Genomic DNA, 18,095 nt, shown 5'->3' with positions numbered 1-18,095 from the left:
CAGACTATGCGCTCCTTTCTTGTCTAACCTTTCACCCAGCACAATTATTTTAAGATTCATCTGTGTTGTCATGTGCGTCAGTGATCCATTCCTCTTTATTGCTGAGTCGTACTCCACTGACATACGGCTCTCATCCAGAGCATTCATTTCCTTGTTCATGCCTGACATCTGGAAGATGAAGGGAGAGCGAATCCTGTCCATTTTGTCTCCCCCGTCTTGTTTTGTTGGGGATGGGGAGGGATGGGGAGATGGAGAATGGTATGGAAATAACAAAGTAATTAGAGAAGAAATATCAAGGGTTAAAGGAACAGAGAGGGGACTCAGAAGTAAAGGTTAAAGGAGTCGTGAAGCCAGAAGGGAGAAAGCTGAGGGATAATTTAGGGCGATGACTTCTTTTTCAAACGTACAAAAGGTTATTTTTAAAACAGGCAGCCGAATAAGAAGTGAACAGTCTCAGCTTGCAATGAAAGAGCTGGATGAATATAAGGGAACATCCCTGCCAGGAAGGTTGAGTAGATCCCACCCCCAAGGGGCCAAATTGGACAGGCCTGTAGAAAGATTAGCCCCTGGCAGGGTCTGGATCCATGTGGCTCCAGGTCCATGGCACATCTTTGATTGTTACCAGGTTGAGATTTCTTGAGAATCAAGCCTTTCAATACATCCTGGAGGAATGGACTTTATATAACATTTGTCTTCCTGAAACACATCCTTGCCAGGCCAAACTCCTATAGCTTGAGTGCTTGCTTCTGAGCCAGTTCTAATGTCCCCTTCTCTTCTCCTGCAGGGACATGCCGACCCAGGCCCGGGACCTGGTGGACCGAATGAAAAACAGCCCTGTGAGTACAGGACCCTGGGCTACCCTGAAAGGCGCTGGGTCTCCAGCTGGGGTGGGTGCAGCAGCCCAAAGAGTCCCCTCTGTACCACTGAGCCCCTGCTCTTGGCTTGTCTTTAAGAGGGGCCAAGTGAGCCACAGGAAGCAGGCCTTACCACAGAGGTGCCCTCTTTGCTGCCCACTTCCACTTCGGCCTCAGTTCTGACACCCCCACCCGGGGGGCCGGCTGCAGGAGGGAGAGATGGAGCAGAGAGCTGGAGATCACTGGCCTTGGTCTTGGCCTTGGCTGCTGGCAGCTCCCCACTTTACCCAGAGTTGGCTTTGCAGAGCCCTATTATGTAAATGCTGGATTCTAAAAATAGGCTTTTCATTCCAATCCTTCCTCCTTCCCGCTCACCCGGCCCCTCTGAACCTTCTCACTAGTGCTTTTTTTTGAAGCTCTGTGTTTATGCCTTGGAATTCAGCTCCTGGCAGGACTCCTATTATGGTGGTGGCTGAGTGGAAAGCAGGCCCCTGGGAGGGCCACCCAACCCCCAGCCCACCTCTCAGCCTGCCCTGGGCTCTCCCTCCAGGAGGATCCCTGGTCCCAGACCTGAGGAGCTCCCCCAAAAGGCAGCTCTGGGCTTTTGCTTCTGGCTGCATCTTTTGCCCTCAGTTCCTTTGAAGACCTTCAGATCAGGTTTCAGGGGTGTGTTAATGCACTGTACTTTATATGGCACTGTAGCTTCCTGAAGAGGATTTCAAGGGAAAGTAGTCCTCGTCAACGTGTGAGCAGACACACACACACACACACACACACACACTCACACACACACACACTCACACACACACACACTCACACACACACACACACACTCTCACACTCACACACACACACACACTCACACACACACACACACACTCTCACACTCACACACACACACACACTCACACACACACACACACACTCTCTCACACTCACACACACACACACTCACACACACACACTCACACACACACACACTCACACACTCACACACACACACACACTCACACACACACACTCACACACACTCACACACACACACACACACACTCACACACACACACACACACTCACACACACACACACTCACACACACTCACACACACACACACTCACACACACACACACACACAAGCATGTTCTCTCTCCCCCCCCGCCCCAGCACTAAGGTGAGGGAGCCTCCCCTTGGCAGCTTGTCTCCATTGTGACATAGAGAGGGCGAGAGGCGCTTGGGGGGCTGTCTGTCCTGTGAGGACCACCTGCATGTGCCCCTCAACAAGCCCTACCTGAGGATCTTCTGTCCCCTCAGGAAATCGACCTGGAGAAAGACTGGAAGCTGATCACACTCTTCGTTGGGAGCAACGACTTGTGTCATTACTGCGAGAATCCGGTAGGGCCCTGACCAGCGCCGTCGGGGACCTGGGAAGGGGGCTGCTGACCAATGCCATCGTCTGTGCCCAGGGCACTGAGCTCCCTCAGGCTCTCCCAGGCACCTGAGTCTGCCCAGACAGCCCCTGGCCCTTCCCACTGCGGAGAGGCCCCTGGGAGAGCAGCTGCCTGGTTCCCCAATTCCAGAAGTATCTAGGTGCACCCACTCTTCAGGCGCTGCTGATGGGCGGCCTCTCACATGCACACAAATACTGGTCTCTGGTGTCCAGTGGGTAACCAGCGGGCCCCGCCCCATACCTGCTTGCAGCTCCTGCTCCTGCATTTTGGTGGTTTGTGTGGTGGGTGTAGGCTGTGCAGGAGGAGGCTGGATCAATGGGGTCAGTGGGGTTGGATAAACGGGGTTGGCTCCTTTTGGGAACCCGTCCCAATAGGATGGTTTGCTGCCCTGCAGGGACATCACGAGTGAACCAACCTCAGTCGCTGGCCTGGGAACCCAACCTTGTTCTGTGGGGAAATAAGTCCAGACTTAAAAACTTTGGGAAGTTGTAACGTTTGGAATACATCTCGTTCTAAGTTGAGAACGTCTTGTGTTTTATTTGGCCAGAAAAAGGCAGCTGCCATAACTCAGAGGCTGTGGTGGGATGCTTGACAGGCACAGGCTGGGGGAGAGGGAATCTATCATTCCTTGTGGGTCAGAAAGACAACCACCGAAGGGGTGATAAGAATTCCCTCCCGCACACAGGGGTTCATTCTTGCAGGCCTCTTCCCCTCCGTTCTCTCCCTTACTGCCCAGACTCTAGAGGCAGAAGTGACCCAATCCTATGGGAATTTAAATGTCATTGTGTCCTAGACTCAGTGGGGTCCAGGGAGCCAGAAGGGACGCCACAGCCACCTGTGGACACTTGGTATAGGAAAATGCCTCTACTCGCCCCCGAATACCTGTCCCTTATGCAAATAAGCTTATACTCCTGAGAGCAATTTTGTGAAGAGGACCTGAAGCCACCAGGCACAGGAAGGGGCTAAATCAGCCTCTAATCAGTCAGGAGATCGGTCAGGGGAGACCCCGGAGCTGAGTCACAAGGGATAGTAGGAACTCGGGGGGCTGCCAGGGGGCCAGCATGGCCAAGTCCACAGGAAAGAAAGCACGGCCATCAGGGGCATCGTGGTGGTTGGAGAAGGTTGAGGCTGGTGACAGATGGGACTGGGGAAGTGGCAGGGCCCTGCACTTCTTCAGTTGAGTTACCAGGGAGCGGGTGGGGTGGGGATTGTTCTTGGTGTCTAGTAGGGGTCGGGGGATGATTTCTTACAAAAGACACTGTTCACCAGCAACAAGGGTTGGGCTGCCCAGCCCATCCAGTGCCATCAAAGCCCCTGTGTCCCCACTCTGCCAGCACCCCAGGGCTCTCCTATGCTGGGCATCTCTCCTCCTCTTGAGGAAAACCCTGGGCCTGAACAGAACCCCCTTCTTTCTTCACAGAAGGCCCACTCAGCCGAGGAGTATGTTCGGCACGTCCAGCAGGCCCTGGACATCTTCTACGAGGAGGTAGGAAAGCGCAGAGGCGTGTTCCTGGGTCCCATTTCCTGCCAGCAACCTGCCTGCCTGTTCTCTCCCTGGGGCTGCTCCCAGGGTGCATTCAAGCCAGGTGTGTTCTGTGAGATGCACGCTGAGCAGACCTCAGGATGGGAGGAGGCGGAGGCCAAGCTCCTCTGAGGGGGGAATTCTAACTGGATGAGACTGTGCTGTTTGGCAGCAAAGAGCAGGCCTCTGCAGCCAGGTGGCCTTGCTTGCAGCCAGGTGCTCTGGCTTACTAGCAATGTGACTTCGAGCAAGTGACGTCTGTTTCCTAATCTAGCATGTGGGGCCAATAAAGAAGATGCAGTGAGATAATACAAGTCACGTCCCCTTGCTGGGCCTTGGTTTCTTCACCTGTAAAATGTGGGAGGGGGAAGTTGAGAGGTAGACGGGCCCCTAGGCTCCTCCCAGCCGTATCTAGTGCCCGTCCCTACAACTCCCTGCAGACTAACGAAGCCCCTCCCTCTGCTCTCCTCAGCTTCCGAGGGCGTTCATCAACGTGGTGGAGGTCATGGAGCTGGCAGGCCTGCACCAGGGCCACGGTGGGAAATGTGGCACGCCACTGGCAGCTCAGTAAGTACACTGTCACGGTCCCAGGGGGCGGGCCCCTGGGGAGAACAGGGCTCACAGATGCCAAAGACCAGACCGTTCAAGACAGAGCAGACCGTTCTGGCCAGAGGGCAACATCAGCAATTAGCCAGGGGCTTGGAAAACCATTTGGAATTGCCTCTACGTTATCGAAAGCCTACTGTATCCAAGTCACTTCATTTCTCTGGACCCCAGTTTGCTTTTCTGTAACGTGAGACAGAAAGACCAAATGATCCTTAACGCCCCCTGACATTGTCTACCTTTCCAAACTCCAACTCCAGTGAGCGGTCCCATGTTAGAGAGGCAGCACAGGGCAATGAGCTTTCCAGACAGCTAGATCTGGCCTCAAATCCTGGTTCTGCCCTTTTAGGAGCTGTGGAACCTTGCGCAAACCACCTAACCCTCTCTGGGCCTTCTACTCCTCACCTGTAAAATCTTCTTGCAAAGTAGATGTGAGGTCTAGAGGAAATGCATGTAAAGTGCCTGGCCCAGTGGGGCAGACTCCCGGGAAATAGTGGCTTTTATAATGTCCTTGAAAGCCAGGCTTGGAGCTAACGTAATAATGTGCAAGACGAGAATTTCTGTTGGGGTTGATTTGAATTGATTTAAAGCTCAGCTGCAACCCTGGCAGGAAGTTGCCATCCTCTGAGGCCAGAGGGTTGCCCAGAGTTTTGCTTTGGGGGAGGAGATTTTATAGGGCATTGAGGGGTCCTATCTGGGGTCACATGGATTTGCTGGGAAGGTAACCAGCTGGTTCCCCTCCTTGCTCGGAACCTGGCCCCCGTGTGGAGCGGCCAGTGGCTGGGCGGTATGACGGGCTCCTCCAGAGGTTTCTGATCTTCTATTCCACCTTGTCAGGGTATCTCAAGCTGGTTGGCCCTCCCCAGCTCCCCCAAACTGCAGCCCCCTCCACAGCTGGTCCTTCCTTAGAGAAACGCCAGGAGCGACAGCCTTGGGATGGAGCCGTCAGGCAGCACAGGGAGTGAGCAGCCTGTCCACAAGCAGCGTGGGCATAGGGCGCCAACTCTTCCACCTTTTCTCTCAACAAGCACGCCCTGGGCCTCATGACCCTGACTGTTGGTTCTGAGACCTGGGTCCCTGAGTCAGCAAGTCTGTGCTGGGGGGGCACCTGTGTGTTACCACCTTCCCATGTGAGGCAGTACCGCGTCCAGGACCCTGTGGGTAGTGGCCTTCCCAGGGGTGCAGAGCCAGGCTGCCCCCAGGGAGCTTCTCCACAGGACTCCTTATCTTACAGGAGCAACTGTACTTGCTTTAAACGCTCCCAGGAGAACTTCCTGGAGATGCAAGAACTGAAGAAAGTGAACTGGAACTTCCAGGTAATTCTGCCCCCTTTCTAGTCCTGGCCCAAGTGAGAGAACCCTTTACTCCAGAGCAAGGATTCAAGGTCAAGTATTCAGCAGGGTTTTCCTGAGAGCAAGGCCATTCCCTAAAGGCAGATCATGGACCCTGAAAGATTTATCCAGGCGAGTTGAAACCAGGGCTGGTGGGGGGAGCGGTGGTTTCAGAGGGAAGCTGGGAGAACTCACAGCCCCAGGTCAGCTCCCAGGTGGCTCCCTCCCCCACCCAGAAGAGGGAGGGGTAATTACACCGACTGTTGGTCTCTCTCCCTCCTTAAGAACTTAAGGCTTGGCCCTCCCCCACTTACTGTCCTCTCCCTTGACCTGCCCACCCTGAGCCTTTCTGCAGTGTATCCATCTCACGAACACGGCGTTTCTTCTCTCCACTTCCCCTAACTAAACCTCACCCTACACTTCACTGACCCTAAAGCACTACATGGTTTTCAAGGTTTTTTGTTTGTTTGTTTTATCTTGTCTCATTTTCCCAGATAGACACTAAGCTCCTTGAGGATAAGCACATCTTGTCTATCCCTTTTGGAGTCCACATTTTGGCACTTAATAAATCCAAAGACTTTGAACACTCGGCCCTCAAGTTCACAGGCATTTGGGGAGCTGATGTTGAAATGCTCCCCATCTGAGCTAGATTTGAACTGGAGCCAGTGTTCTCATTCACCTCTCCGTGCCGTGAGAACAGGGGAAGCCTTTGGCCCATGAGTCTGGTCAGCGGCTCAGACCCAGCCTTACAGAGACATCAGAGTGGACCTAGGTGGTGGTCCTGCGTGGGTGCAGACGCAATGGATGCGTGCGTGCACACCTGAGCAGGCCCGTTAAGTCACCTTTGTCCAGGGCAGGTTGGCCCCCCTCACCACCAGCCCCAGGCAGCAGGACTAGAACCTGTCTGTCCAGCCTTGCCAGGATGGTTGAACTGCCTCTCTCTCCATTCCCAGAGTGGTGTCTCCAAGTTCTCCTACTGGCACCAATACCTGCAGCGTGAGGATTTCACGGTGGTCGTGCAGCCTTTCTTCCGAAACACCCTCGTCCCCCTGAACGAGGTAAGCTGCAGGCATTTCTGGGAAGCACACGTGTAGAGGTTGTATCTTAGGTGATGTATTTCCTTCTCTACATGGGCTTTTTTTTACCCTCTCCCTCCAAAAGGACTCCCAACGGGTGGTTTTGTCTGCTTTTCCTCTTCCCCTCTACCCTTTTTTGGAGTATGATTAGAACCTCGATGTACTTGGAAAGAAAAGGAGAAAATCAACATTGACCAAGCTCCCCGGGCATAGCCCTGCTATTTGCTGAATTGAGCTAGAATGGAAAGCTTCCTAAAAATATGATTACTCTTTTTCAATTATTTAGGCAGGGATGCTGAAGGAAAATGGATGAATTGTGGGTAGCTATAATTCATGTTTATTTAAAAGATAAAAATTCAAATTGTGGAATTTCTCCATCAATATCTGAGCTAGTTGGCAGCAGAGTTGCAAGGAGGAGAGAAGAAATGCCCAGAGCACCTGCTGGGTGGGGGGCCAGGTAGCAGCGAGCTTGTCCCCGGAAGATAATCCCCTTGTCTTTGGTCACAGAGAGGGGGCGCTGACCTCACCTTCTTCTCCGAGGACTGTTTGCACTTCTCCGCACGTGGTCAAGCTGAGCTGGCCATAGCACTCTGGAACAATATGGTGAGTGCTGAGGGCCTAGTGGGTTTGGATCACAGTGGGCAACCCCTGGAGGTTGACTGTTTCCCACAACAAAAACCTACTGGCTGACATCGCTCCTTTCTCCCCAAAGCTCAACAGGGCAGCGCACCTTATTTGTCCTGACAGATCTGATTCTTTCAGTAATGCCCCAGGACTGTGGCGGGATAACTTGGTAATCAGATAGACTGGATGAAAATAACAGCTTCCCGTGTGACCTTGGGCAAATGATGTCTCTCTGGCCATCTGTAAAAACAATGAAAACGACACAGATCTCAGAAATTTGAGATGTGTGAACAGCACCCAGCACCATAATTAATATTCAACAAATGTCAGCCCCATTGCTCCAGTCTCAACCGATTCCCAACTATTATTTCTTTGAACAGCAAAAAGAAAAGAGCCACCCAGATTGTTTTCCCAGGCTGCCACCTAGTCTCATCCTTTCTGAAGGTGGTAAAGGGGACTGTATACCATGAACATACAGCCCAGTGACCCCTGGCCTCTCACTATGGGACCGTCAGCTACATTTGCATAGAGCTCGACTATATCCTTCTGCACAGAGCAAATGAAATGCTTTTCCAAGCCACTGGCTTCTTTGATCTAGGCTCACTGGGTAACCCAATCCCCAATCTGCATGCTCCCTGATATCGCCCAGGGAGACTCAAGTCTATACTCCTGCTCCTTTCACTGCAGTTTCAGGTCCGCTGTCTCTGACAACCACCACTGTGCAAATATTCCCACACCTGTCAACTCATCCAATAGGTCACAATATTGACTTTCTCCTTAGCTACACCACCACCTCCCTCTCTAGCAACCTGTTCTTCTCAGAACAGCTTGTAAGCAGGTTTTAGCCTGAGGCCTTCTTAATTGCAGACTCAGTCTTCCTCTACTTTTGTTTTTCTGGTGTTTTCCTCCTGCTGACATCACATTCCGCCTGCTCCTAAATCTTCCATCACACCCTGTCAGCCCAGGACTCTGAATTTCAGTTCCCTCCCACCCAACCTCCACAGTAATTTTTTAAATCCATGTGGGCACTGTATAACTCATTTCTTTTGTAGGTTTTTGTTTTAAAGTCCAGTTGGTCCTTCAGTGGCTGAGTCATGCAACCTCATTCCTTTTAAAATCTTCCCCCAAAGAATGAGCATCTATACACAGTCCCATTTATCCCCCCAAGATCTCAAATATAAAGCTCTTGCATCCTGCCAACTTTTGAGATCATCTTCTTACTGGAATTTCACCTGTAAATGACAAAACAAATAGGCCATTCGAAGTAGAAAGGATCTTAGATGTCATCTAGCCAGAATGCTCTGTAACTAAAATACAGAGACAGGAAGCAATTTGCCCAGGATTACACAGCCAGTCAGTGGCAGTGCAGGGAGTAGAACCCAGGTCTAATTGCTTAGTGTCCTGGACACAGCACCACCTGGCCTTTCTGCTCCCAACAAGATACGCACATACATAACTGCTGAATTCATGTCTCCTAATTAGAGTCCAATGACACAGTGTCTGCAGGCTTTGGCTGACACTCCCAAGGCACCCTACTGTGGCAACAAGTACACTTTCAACTTTTCATCTCCTGCCTCTCCTCTTAACAGTTCACACCCCCTCCAGAGACTTTTGCAAAGCCAGAAACACCAACAGTACCAGGAACTGCTTTCTCTTTTCCTTCTGTGGACTTTTCATAAACAGTTTTTCCTTTGTTTCTGATACCTGTTCTCCACTGCTGGCTGCTCCCTCCTGTGGAAATCCCACTCTCATCTAATATTTGCATTTCCCCAGATGTTGGGTGACAACCTAGCCTCCTGATTGGTGTCCCTGTCTCCAGGTTTAAAGCCCTTAGAACAGCCAATCTCCACTCTTGCTGTAGAATAGAACCATCTGGAGACTTTACAAACAATTCATGCCTACAACCACTGTGGTAAACTCTTTGGCACATCTACTGAAGCTGAAAATGTATTTCCTGTAGCCCCAAAATTCCACTCCTGGGTATATCCCCATCAGGAAGGAACACACGGGTTCACAAAAAGATGCATGAAAGAATTTTCAGAGCAGCATTCTTCATTATCCCAAACATTCACCAACAGGAGAATGGATAAACAAACTGGCACGTTTAAGCAATGGAATACTTTCAACAATGAGAACAAACAAGCCAACAAATGCAGCAATATATATCAATTTCAAAAATAAGCAAATTAATATATGGTCCTTTTGGGGTGTGAACTGTAGTGGAAGTGGGTGGCATGGGGGCTCCCAGTGCTGGTAATATTTTGTTCCTTGATCCAGATGCTGGCTACATGGGGATGTTCACTTCGTCACAATTTATCATCTTCTCACTTATGATTTGTACATGTTACTATATATGTGTTAGCTTCAATAAAAACTTTACTTAAAAAAGAAAAAAAAATCCAACAGTGCCTAGGCCTCATCCCTAGAAATTCTGACTTAATCAGGAGTGGCACCTGTGTTCAGTATATTTTAAAAGCTCCCCAGGTGACATTATTGTACAAGGTTTGCAAACCATTGCCTGAGATTTATTCACCACAGGGCAACGACAGTAGTCAGCAGAAATGAAAATCTGAGCAAGTCCCAGCCTGCTTTCAAACGTCCAAGGCCTGCTTCTCCCAGAGGAAAAAAGGCCAGGCCCCGTAGCTCACTAGGCCTTCTGGGACTTGGCCCCAGTTAACCTGTCCAGCAGCTGCCCCACCACCCTCTGATTTGCACTTGGCAATCTAATAAGGAATGACGTTTCCTGTGCCTCCCTGGCTGTCTCTGCCTCTGTGTGTCTGCTCTCGCTAATCCCCTTATCTTGGACTGCCCTGCCAACCTGCCTCTCCTGGCGAACTCTGACTCATCTCAACACTTGACTCCAGTGCCAGTTCCTACAGGAAGCCTCTGAATCCCCAGAGCGGTCTAGAGGCCCACTCAACCCACTGCACCCTGTCCCAGTCCTGTCATTTGGCACTTTGTTGGTGTCTGGCTTAGGAAAGGTGGGTTCTAGGAAAAACAAGTCCATATCCTGTGGCCAGACCCAGGCCTTCTCAAGCGCAGAGCTGCTCCACTCCGGTCTCTGTGATTCTAGTTCATCCATCCACTCACTGAACAACTATTTACTGAGTACCACTATGTGGTAAGTACTGTCGCAGGTGCTAAGGGAATGCAGCAGTGAAAAATGTCCCTGTTTTAATAGACATTCCAGTCTAGTGTGTAAGAGCAGATAAAAAAACAAACTAACAAGGTGATTTCTGACCACATCAGGGCTTGAAAAACTATAAAGCAGGGTGATGTGACAGAGTAATGGTGGGGGAGAAGGCGGCCTCCCCGAAGAAGTGACATGTGAACTGAGAGCGACTGCCAGGCGTGCAGAGCTCTGGGCCAGAGTGTTCCAGGCAGAGGAAATAGGACCTGTGTGGGCCTGGAGTCAGGAATTAGCTAGAAGTTTCTGAGGAACCTAAAGGCTAGTGTGACTCGAGGGAAGCAAGTAAGGTCAGAGGTGAACAGGGGCTAGTCCTTGGATGGCTTTCGACAGGAGAGCTATATGACCTGGGTTACCCTCTGTCTGCTGTGTAGCGATGGACTGGAAGGAAGCAAGAGTGGAACTGGAAAGACCGTTAGGAGGCTGCTGGAGTCTGGGTGAAAGATGAATATGGCTGGGATCAGGGTGATGGCATAGAGGAGAGACGTGGTCAGACTTGGGATATGTTTTAGACTGACTGATGGATGAGGTCAAAGAAGAATAAAGGATGACTCCTCAGTAGGGGTGGAGGAAATTGGGTGGATGGTTGAGGTGGCAGAAATAGGCTAGGGCAGGAAAACCAAAGTTCCATTTTGGCCGTGGTAAAGCGTGAGCTGCCTTCCAGACATCCACCTGGAGTTTTCAGGTAAGCTGTTAAATATATGCGTCTGGAGTTCAGAGAGTTGGTCAGGGGTAGAGATTTCGGGAAAAAATGTGGATGTTTCTAACATTGAGGTGGTCTGCAAAACCACAGGATTAACAGAATTCCTAGAGAAAGAATAGGTGGCAAGGAGTGTACGACCAACTACCAGCCCTAGGACATGCTTTTCCAACTTTTGACACCAGCAACAGAGGAGGAAGAAGGGGAACAAGAAGAACGCCATATCCAGGGAGTCAAGAGAAGTATTGTGAAAGGGACGCATCAATTTTGACAAATGCTGCTGGAAAGTCAAGCAAGACGATGACAAAAAAAGGGACCAGTGGATCTGACAATATGGAGGCCACTGGTGACCTTGATCAGAGTTTCAGTCACGTGAGGGAAACTGAAGACTGAGTGGAATGGGTGTTGGAGAAAAGGAGGTTTGGGAAGTGCAGCCAGTGGCTACAAACGACTCTTCTCAGAGTTATAAGGGGTAATGACGAAGGTGCTTAGAGGGGATGTGATGGGGGGCGGGGGGGGGATGGTGAAAGGATGGGAGACAGAATCGGTTGAGCTCTGACGGCAAGGAGCCAGTAGTAAGGGAGAAACTCATGCAATCAAACCCATACAATCATCGCCTTCCTCTGCCCCAATTTCACTGGGAACCAGCCAACTTGACCTATAGCATCCACCTGACACTAGGTGGTTCTGTTACAATCGTGCTAAGTAGAAATGATACTGTCTTATATATATAAGCCTCCCCCTGCTCACACATACTTTCATTTCTTCTTCTCATTGGAGGCTCACAACAACCCAATGTGGAGATGTCAAGACAGGGGTTAGTGCCCAGCCCCTAACCTTGGGGACAATTTAGGAGCCTGCCTAGCACCACACCGGTCATTGTCAGCAGAGCTAGGACCCCAGCGGATGTGCGCACTGGTGCTCTGTCCAGTGACATGGTGTCTCCTCCACGGCCAGAGCAGTCCTTCCTCCTATAATTGTGTTACTAAGGAACATACGCATATATCAAAGGCTAAGACAACAAAAGGAAGACTATGGATTAGGTGCGGTCATTAGCTGGCACAGCACTTACCTCATAGGTAGTACCCGGGGGTCAGGAGCTGATGAGGTCAGGAACAGGCAGAGACGCAGATGAGAATGGTAGAGGCCAGATGCTCAGGACAGAATCTGAATAGATGAGAGAGCCGTGCGCCCATCCTTGGTGCTGGCCACATGTCCGGGGGCAGGCTACTGGCTAAAGATGCTGGGAGGAGGGGGTACAGCTGCCAGACCCCCAGAATGTCTTCCGTACAGCAGAACGTCTCTGAACTACAATTGCTCCCAGGAATGTTTCGAGTAAACCTTTTCTTCTGTGGGAAAAACATACAAAGGAGCTGTAGTGAGTAAACTCCGATTCCTTAAGGTTGATAAGCCAAGTGTAGGAACGGTGTCATGGTAACCAATGTTTTCAAAGTTTTCCTGAACTTGACTAGCCCCACACACTTCAAGAAGTTGGTAAATATAATTATCATCATTTTATAAAATTGAAAATGCAGCGTGTCTGTGATTACAGCCACCCCCAAGGGAAGCAGGAAATGGAGGTTCTGGGCCCTGCCTTTCCATTCACTGCAGCCTCTGGACTGGTCAGTCTCTCCCGGGCTTCAGTGTCCTCCTTAGTAAATTCAGAACACAGACTTGGCGGCCCCCCTGCTCAGACAGGCTCTGACCCGTCATGCTGTGAGTGCAAATCAGGTCCAGCTCTGGCCTTGGGGCTGTTGGTGTCTGCCGTGGGTCTTGCTCCTTAGCTGGTTTCAACCTTGCAAAGAGAGGAAATCTGGTGTGAGAGAGTCCTCCTAACAGGGCGGACACCCCCAGCCTTGGAGGTAATCAAGGTTTCCTTTTTCTCTCCTCAGCTGGAACCAGTGGGCCATAAGACGACCTCCAACAACTTCACCTACAGCCGAACCAAACTCAAGTGTCCCTCTGCTGTGAGTTGAGGTCCTGCCTGTCCAGCGTGGAACAGATGCTTGGGGCTTGGGTGGGGGGCAGAGGTGTCATATAGCACCTGGAGATGCAAAAATCCCCTGGGAGGCTTTGTCATCATGCACCTTCATTCACTGCTACCATTCTCCAATCTCACCTCTCCTCACTGCCCCTGATGCTTCTCAGCTCTTCTGAGAAGCCATGACTGAGGGGAAGGAGAAAGCAAGTCTTACTACAGTGGAAAGAGGCACTCAAGGAGGCAGACAGCACTGGCCAGAACCTTGAGTCACCTCCACCCCTGAGGGGTCTACGTCATCCTGTGTCATAAACACGGCTGAGGAGCTCTCTCGTGCCAGACATGCTACGAGGAATGGGGGCGGGGAGGGCGTTGGGAGGCAGAGAAATAAGATAAGACACCGTGTCTGTTCTGTGAGCCTGCAGGCTTTTGCCTCCCTTTCCACCACAGCCGTTTTCCAGGCCCTTATTGGCCTTCCCTTACTTGGACCCCTGAAAAATGCCTCACTTGCTCTCCAGCTCTCCTCTCTCCCTTCTCCATCTGTCCCCTAATCACTGCCTACCTGGCACAGAGCAGCCTACCTGGAAGTAACTCCAATCTTGTCAAGACTGCTTGAAAGTCTTCCCTGGTCCCTGCTGCCCACTGAAGAGGGTTCAGATGGGAGGCCCCTTTCTCCATCGCCTTAGACACTCTCTGCTCCTGGAAAATGGAGCAGATTCTCTGATGAGCCCCACGATTGCCCATGTCTGTGCTTTTACTCCTGCCATCCGCTCCTCCTGGAGGCTCGTCCCCATCTCTGTCTATGAAATATGTTCACATCCTTCAAGGTCCAGATGTTGCCCTCCCTGGGCTACTCTGCCGCCTTATCTCACCCTACCGATCCTGCCCCAGACACACAACTGCCTTGGTCTCTCTTTTCTGTTTGCACCTCTCATAAGACGCTGGCTCCTTTGGGATGTGATTATTTCTCAACATGTCTTATCTCCTGACTGGATAACGGCAGATGTCACATCTTAACCCTCAGTTAGTCTTCCAGCTCCCAGCACAGGGCTCCACACAGCAGGCACTCAGCATTCACTGACATGGAGGAAAGGACCCGGGAGACAAGCCCAAATGCCTCCTCTCCCAGCCCTTCTCATTTTGGGTTCTCCAATCTACTATAGAACCAGCTGTTCTTCCACACTGAACTCTGCTCCTGGCACCCCTGGAAGGGAGGATGAGGACAGTGTCCAGGGGTGAGCCAGAGGAAACAGGTGGGAGCTCTGCCAGCTCCCCAGGATTCTCTCTCTTCCACTGGTCACCTATCAGTTCCCAATCTTTCAAACTCGGGTTGACAGGAAAGGAGATGCCGGTGAGACACCACAGGAGGATTTAGCTGGGTACTGACCACTTTGGATACCCATCCTCCTTCAGGAGATCTGGGCACAGTGCAGGTGAAGGAGCTTTACAAACGATGAGCTGGGAAAATGTGCAGTTATTGTAGCATCTCTGGGATGGGGACTATGCGCGCCTCCGGTGGGCAGATGGATGGTTTTCCGAGGCCTTTAACCCCTGGCCCTCTCCTCCCCCACAGGAGAGCCCTTACCTCCACACCCTGAGGAACAGTCGCCTACTCCAAGAGCAGGCGGAAGCAGTGCCTGACGCGCTCTCCTGGGCCGTGCCCGTGGCAACAGGAGGCAGCGGCCTTGTAATTGGAATCAGTGCAGCGATGGCATGGAAAGCCTTGAAAGGTCGTCGGAAGACGGAAAATCATCCAATAAGCCTGAACACTGTCAGCTTCTAGACCTGCCAGCCGTGTGCAGGAGCTCATCCTACCCCCCCAGCCACACTCCTCATCAGCCCTCTACCTCAGCCTCCCCTTACCACCACAGACAGCACTTGTTTCAGCACCCAGTGACCTAGGAAGCCAAAGGGACAATCATGGCTTCTTGGGGTCTGGGCCTACGCTCCTGGAACTGCCAAATTTAAATAAAGGCCAAAGCCGTTTTGTTCTTGGTTAACCCACTTACAGCTCTCGCCTTCCATCTATTGTGCGGCACAGGTGTGTGAGCCTTTCATGTCCCGTCTCAGCCCGAGCTGCCCAAGTGATGGCCAATGTAGCCCAGACCAACCCTTGTCAGGCTCCAGCCCAGCACTGCAGGAGCACATCCTCAGTCACCAAATCCACTGTTTCAAAGACAGGAAAAACATTGTTCACCAGGTGGTGGCTGGAATTTTGGAGCTGGCGGGCCACCATCCAATACAGTCCAACACATACCTGTTATGCCCCTGTTTTGTACCCAGGACAATGTAGAGCCTTGTGGTGACTCCATACATGTCACAGCCTGGCTTGTCTTTCAAAAGACAAGAAGCTTGGTGAGTGCAGAGGAAGACGTCCTGCCTTCCTCTTACAAGGTTCATCATCTTATTTCTCTTTGTAATACAGAATAGAGTCCCCAGAGGACTTAGGTCCCATCCCAGTGTTCTTCTAGCTTCAAATTTGTTTCTGTACAATGGGGACAACATACTTGCCTCACTTCTTCCTATGGACCAAAAAAAACCGTAGTGACTAAATTACACACGTCCGAAAGAACCACCACATGCCAGCTTGTGTTCCTGGCTTACCACTGTGTAACAACAAAGAGAACTCATTAAATCCAAGAGTTCACTCGCTGCCTCTATTTTCCCTCGAGCTTCTACTCCTCGAATAGCTCCCACTTCAAAGAATCATGGAATTCATACCCATGAATCCCCTTACTTGGGTTGGGGTTGGAATTTACGCTCCCTGCATAATCCAGGAGTCCCCAGTCTGAAAATTTAACAAAAACAGTGACCCCAGGATGGTAACCAAGGAACATTTGTCAGAAACAAAGAGAAATCCTCTCTGGAGGGACATAAGTACAAGCCAGGCCCCAAATTCCCACCAAATAAATGCTAAAAATCCAAAAATTTAAAATACATGAGAGTACCTACTTGACTCAGTAGTAGTGTATATACATTGGCTACGTGCAGTGTCCAGTACCTACATGAAAATGTTCCGTCAAGTTAGAACGATACCCACAGCCACACCATAAATGAAGCCATCAAATCCTGAGAAAGCTACACTCCGTGGTCCTCTCCATAGAGGCTTTTGAGTTCAAAAGAGATTCATGTGGATTGAATTTGGTTAAAAGCCTTCCTAAAGGACATGGAACTTTAATTGAGCTCTGAAAGTTGGAGAGCTGATCTGGTCAGAAGCCAAAAAGAATGGGTTTTTGGAGACTAGGAAAACTTCATCTAAACAGAGAAATGAACACAAGCATGGTGTGTATAGGGGACAAGAAAATGAGAAAAAATGAGGATGGATGAGCCAGATATAGCTGGATTAGAGGGACGCTATGGAAAGAGCAAGGTGTTGAGAGAGATTATATTGTTATAATGGTTGTAATATCAGGTTGCATTTTATTTGGGACTATAAATATTATTGGGAAAAGATTAGTCAAGGAAAAATAATACCAATAAAAGCTGACAGAGTGCTTACACTGTGACATGCATGATGTTCCACAATAATTAAAATTTCTACTTCCCGATTATCCCCTTTTTACAGAGGAGAAAAACCAAGAGAAGAGGTGACTGGCCCACAGTTACATACTTTCATTACATAATGGGACATTCATCAAAATAGTGTCCAGGGTACGGGAATAACCCCAAAACATAAAACAGATGATTCCATCAGTGAATTGGGCCAAATTACAAATGAATGTGATATAAAATAAAAATCTAGAAAAGGAAGATATTGTCTTCACAAGTCTGTGATAGTACCACGAGTTCCTCTGCTTTCAGTTGGTCTGAAGAACTCAGCTATCTCCAGTTAATAAGCTATGATTTAAAAAAAAATTAACTAAAGGGACTAAGATGTATTTTACTGGAGTGTATGTGGAGTTATAGCAGCAGGCAAACCTTTTTAATTAGAAAAAAAATGAAGAAACAATCACTGTGAAAACCAGTAGATAACAAACGGCAGGATTAGACGCACATGTTAACGTAAGTCTTATAACAGTATTGAAGATAGACTATACGTATGCTTAGAAAGATTAAAGACAAAAGGAATGTAAAACGTAAGACAAGAATAAAGCATTATTTTTAAAAATAAAGGCAGATTTGTGAAAGAACTAACAACCAAATAGAACTTCTGGAAATCAAATATATTGGTATTAAAGAAAATTAAACTTCAGTAGATGTGTTCCCATAACAGATTAAACACGTGGTGAACCAACATTTCCTGTGTATTTGCTGTATACTAGGCGTTGTTTTGAGCAGTAAGTCTGTATTATGCATCAATTCTCACAACAGTCCAGTGAAGTACATACTACTATTACCCCCATCTTACAGAGAAACTAAAGCAGAGTCTAGTTCTTACAAAAAGACTGAAAAGACATGAACAAGATAAAAACAATAGTTTAAAAGACAGATATTCAATAATTAATTCCCTTCCTCTATCAGTATGAATTCCAATAGATTATTTAAGGGGCTTTGTAAAACAACCATAGTAACGAAAATATATTTGGCATCTTACAGTTTACAAAGCACTTTAATATATTCTAATTTGATCTTCACTGCAAACTTGAAAGTATTAAGAAACACCCCAAACTTAGAAAGAAGGCAGGAGAGTGACCACTTGTCCTGTCAATGTCATTGTTTCATAAGCTCATCTAAGAGATATTTAGTTATCTAGAACACCTTGTATGATTTTGCTGTTTACTATTCGACGAGAGCCCAGACACTATGAAGTTATGTTGACTAGCAGATTTCT

The 18,095-nt window shown here is 49.4% G+C and overlaps 1 protein-coding gene across 1 annotated transcript in view; it reads left to right on the top strand.

Annotated features, from left to right (window-relative positions):
- PLB1 (phospholipase B1) overlaps positions 1-15,321 on the top strand; it is a 138,815-nt gene extending 123,494 nt beyond the window's left edge. Inside the window, 9 exon segments of the mRNA XM_033125525.1 lie at positions 785-836; positions 2,167-2,247; positions 3,724-3,789; positions 4,298-4,392; positions 5,663-5,744; positions 6,713-6,817; positions 7,343-7,438; positions 13,239-13,313; positions 14,898-15,321. Of these exon segments, the coding sequence (XP_032981416.1) occupies positions 785-836; positions 2,167-2,247; positions 3,724-3,789; positions 4,298-4,392; positions 5,663-5,744; positions 6,713-6,817; positions 7,343-7,438; positions 13,239-13,313; positions 14,898-15,107 (862 nt within the window). The 3' untranslated portion in view covers positions 15,108-15,321.
- Positions 15,322-18,095: the final 2,774 nt, after the last annotated feature.

Source organism: Rhinolophus ferrumequinum, chromosome 13 (genome assembly GCF_004115265.2).
Source record: "Rhinolophus ferrumequinum isolate MPI-CBG mRhiFer1 chromosome 13, mRhiFer1_v1.p, whole genome shotgun sequence".
Lineage (NCBI taxonomy): Eukaryota > Metazoa > Chordata > Mammalia > Chiroptera > Rhinolophidae > Rhinolophus > Rhinolophus ferrumequinum.
The sequence above is the reverse complement of the archived record's forward strand: the minus strand, read 5'-3'. Positions and strand labels throughout refer to the sequence as shown.